This window comes from Poecilia reticulata, linkage group LG9 (genome assembly GCF_000633615.1).
Source record: "Poecilia reticulata strain Guanapo linkage group LG9, Guppy_female_1.0+MT, whole genome shotgun sequence".
In the NCBI taxonomy this organism is placed as follows: Eukaryota; Metazoa; Chordata; class Actinopteri; order Cyprinodontiformes; family Poeciliidae; genus Poecilia; species Poecilia reticulata.
The window spans coordinates 31,138,701-31,140,833 of record NC_024339.1 but is presented as its reverse complement, the minus strand read 5'-3'; the positions used below and the strand labels follow the sequence as shown (position 1 = coordinate 31,140,833).

Here is a 2,133-nt window from a genome sequence, read left to right as displayed (position 1 = left end):
GGTTTGGAGGGTTTGCACTGGAATCCTGACATGTAGATGATGTTTGGCATTGTTGGTCGTGGAAACTCAAAGGTGAAGTCGTTTCTCATCAGCCAAATGTCGGCTGATTGGAACAGCTCCATGTAATGTACGTCTTTGCCAAAGTGACGATGGACAAAGGGTTTGTAGTTTGGTTCTATCATAAACCAAATTTAGAGGTTTGAAAAGAAATGATACATTACATTTTTTACCCTCTGGATGAATGTCATTCTATCAGATAGTTCTGACATAGGTACCGGGATATAAGACAGTGGACAAGGTGCAATTGCGTAATGCCCTTCACCCTGAATCGTCCATCTGACGTTAAAAACAAGAGGGAGACCCAAACGGTGACCCAGAAGAACACCTCCACCAGTTCCAGGGTCAGTTAGAACCAGGTCATATTTGGCATCACGGAGACTCTGCATCAGTTGCTTATTTTCAAAAATATCTTCAATCATCTGAAGTCCTTGCTTATGCATCTCATAAAACTGTGTCATGAGATCATACTCTAGAGATATCCAAGTCCAGAAAGAAGCACCTTGGCGCCTCATGTTTAGAGTTCTTGTTACATATAGCTCAAAGTTTTCTTTCTCAAAACCTGCAGAAGTGTTAATGGTGATGGCCTTGTAGTGAGGGGAGTCAGGCTTGATGTACCAGGCGTCTGATGGTCGCACCACGGTGACTTCATGGCCTCTGGCATGAAGCTCTTCTATGATGACGTTCATGTTGACCCAGTGGCTTCCATCCAAAGGGAAGACCAAAACTTTCCCTCCATTTACCACGAATGGCAACACTGCCAAGGTCAGCAGGGTCAGTAGGTACATCTCAGAAATAGTTTCTGATGGGAGACACAGAGACATTAGATCGGACCCTCCTAATAAAGGTCTTATGATAAAAGTAATCCTTAAAACATGAGAGACAGTGTCCTCTACATTAAACTAATGGACTTATGCAACAACAAACAGTCTTCCTACATGCAGAACTAACCAGAGTTTCTGATGAGTCTTTTGGTTCTGTGTATACTCCAAAGGTCTGTGGTGCTTAAATCTGGTTTCAGGCGAAAATGCCAACATCCAGTGGGCACAGATACATTCTATTTACTCAAAAAAGAGAAGAAAACAAGAAATAAGGAATAAAATTTTAAAAATGACAACATTTTAAGAATTATTCTCTTCACTCTGCTATTTATTTAAATGTAAATGTATTGTCACAATACTTGCAGAGCCTTTGAAGCATTATGGGGCAAGTTAATATTTAAGAAGACTTAAATTTCAGATTTGTGGAAGTTAATTTAAGTTTATTTTCTGTTGATTGTAAGAGGCAAACATCACATATAGTATTAAAGCCTTAGACTACATAAATGATTTGGGATAAACAAATGAAACTGTTCTGTAAAACCATTTTCAAGATATAAAGATATCCACCAGTTTTCATTTACGTACTACTACATGCGTTTTATTGCTTTTATTGGACCTCCGCATATATACATGGCAACTTGATGAAATCAAGCTTAAAATTAAGTTGATTATTTCATAGAGCAGCCATTTAACATTTTTTTGCATTCTATATCATATGCATTAATATTCGGGCAACACTTGTACACTTACACAAATCTGTAAATTTGAGGTGGAGATGTGATGAATGTATAAACACTTGAATATGAATACAAGCACCGTCTTTACAGTTACTCAGGTCTAACAGTGAAGTGAACATCCCATATGATGTTCCCCAAAATATAAGTATATAGAATTATTAGTTTTTGATGGAAATTATTAAAAAAATACTAATTTAATTGATTTATCACGCACTATAAAACAAGTCAACATTTTCCGGTTTTATTTGTCATTTTTGGATACAGTGGTTGGAAATATTTGGAAACACATTAACAAGGTTTCTGCTAAAAAACGTAGAAGCAGCATTTAAGTTTTTCCATGTAAGATCAAAATTTTACTTTGCAAAATGTTCTGCTGCAGCAATTTAATCAATCTTTAGCTTAGATTTGACTGCATACTCTTGGCCATAAAAAACGTACTGCGGAAATTAAAACAGTAAAGAGCAGCAGAACTACTGTCAGTAGGAATGCCAAAACATCAACAGAGTGGTACTGGATGG

General features: G+C 37.0%; 2 protein-coding genes across 5 annotated transcripts in view; one reads left to right on the top strand and one right to left on the bottom strand.

The window, feature by feature from the left end:
- Positions 1 to 2,133, top strand: part of sh2d3cb (SH2 domain containing 3Cb) — a 46,085-nt gene that overhangs the window by 27,425 nt on the left and 16,527 nt on the right. The window lies entirely within an intron of this gene.
- The window catches only part of LOC103470705 (UDP-glucuronosyltransferase 2B31-like), a 16,975-nt gene that overhangs the window by 8,712 nt on the left and 6,130 nt on the right, over positions 1 to 2,133 (bottom strand). The window contains exon 3 of one of the 3 annotated variants that reach the window (XM_008419336.2): positions 128 to 186. The exons of the other annotated variants lie outside the window; for them this stretch is intronic. Within the exon in view, the coding sequence (XP_008417558.1) occupies positions 128 to 186 (59 nt within the window). The remainder of the gene's footprint in view (positions 1 to 127; positions 187 to 2,133) is intronic. 3 annotated transcript variants of the gene reach the window in all.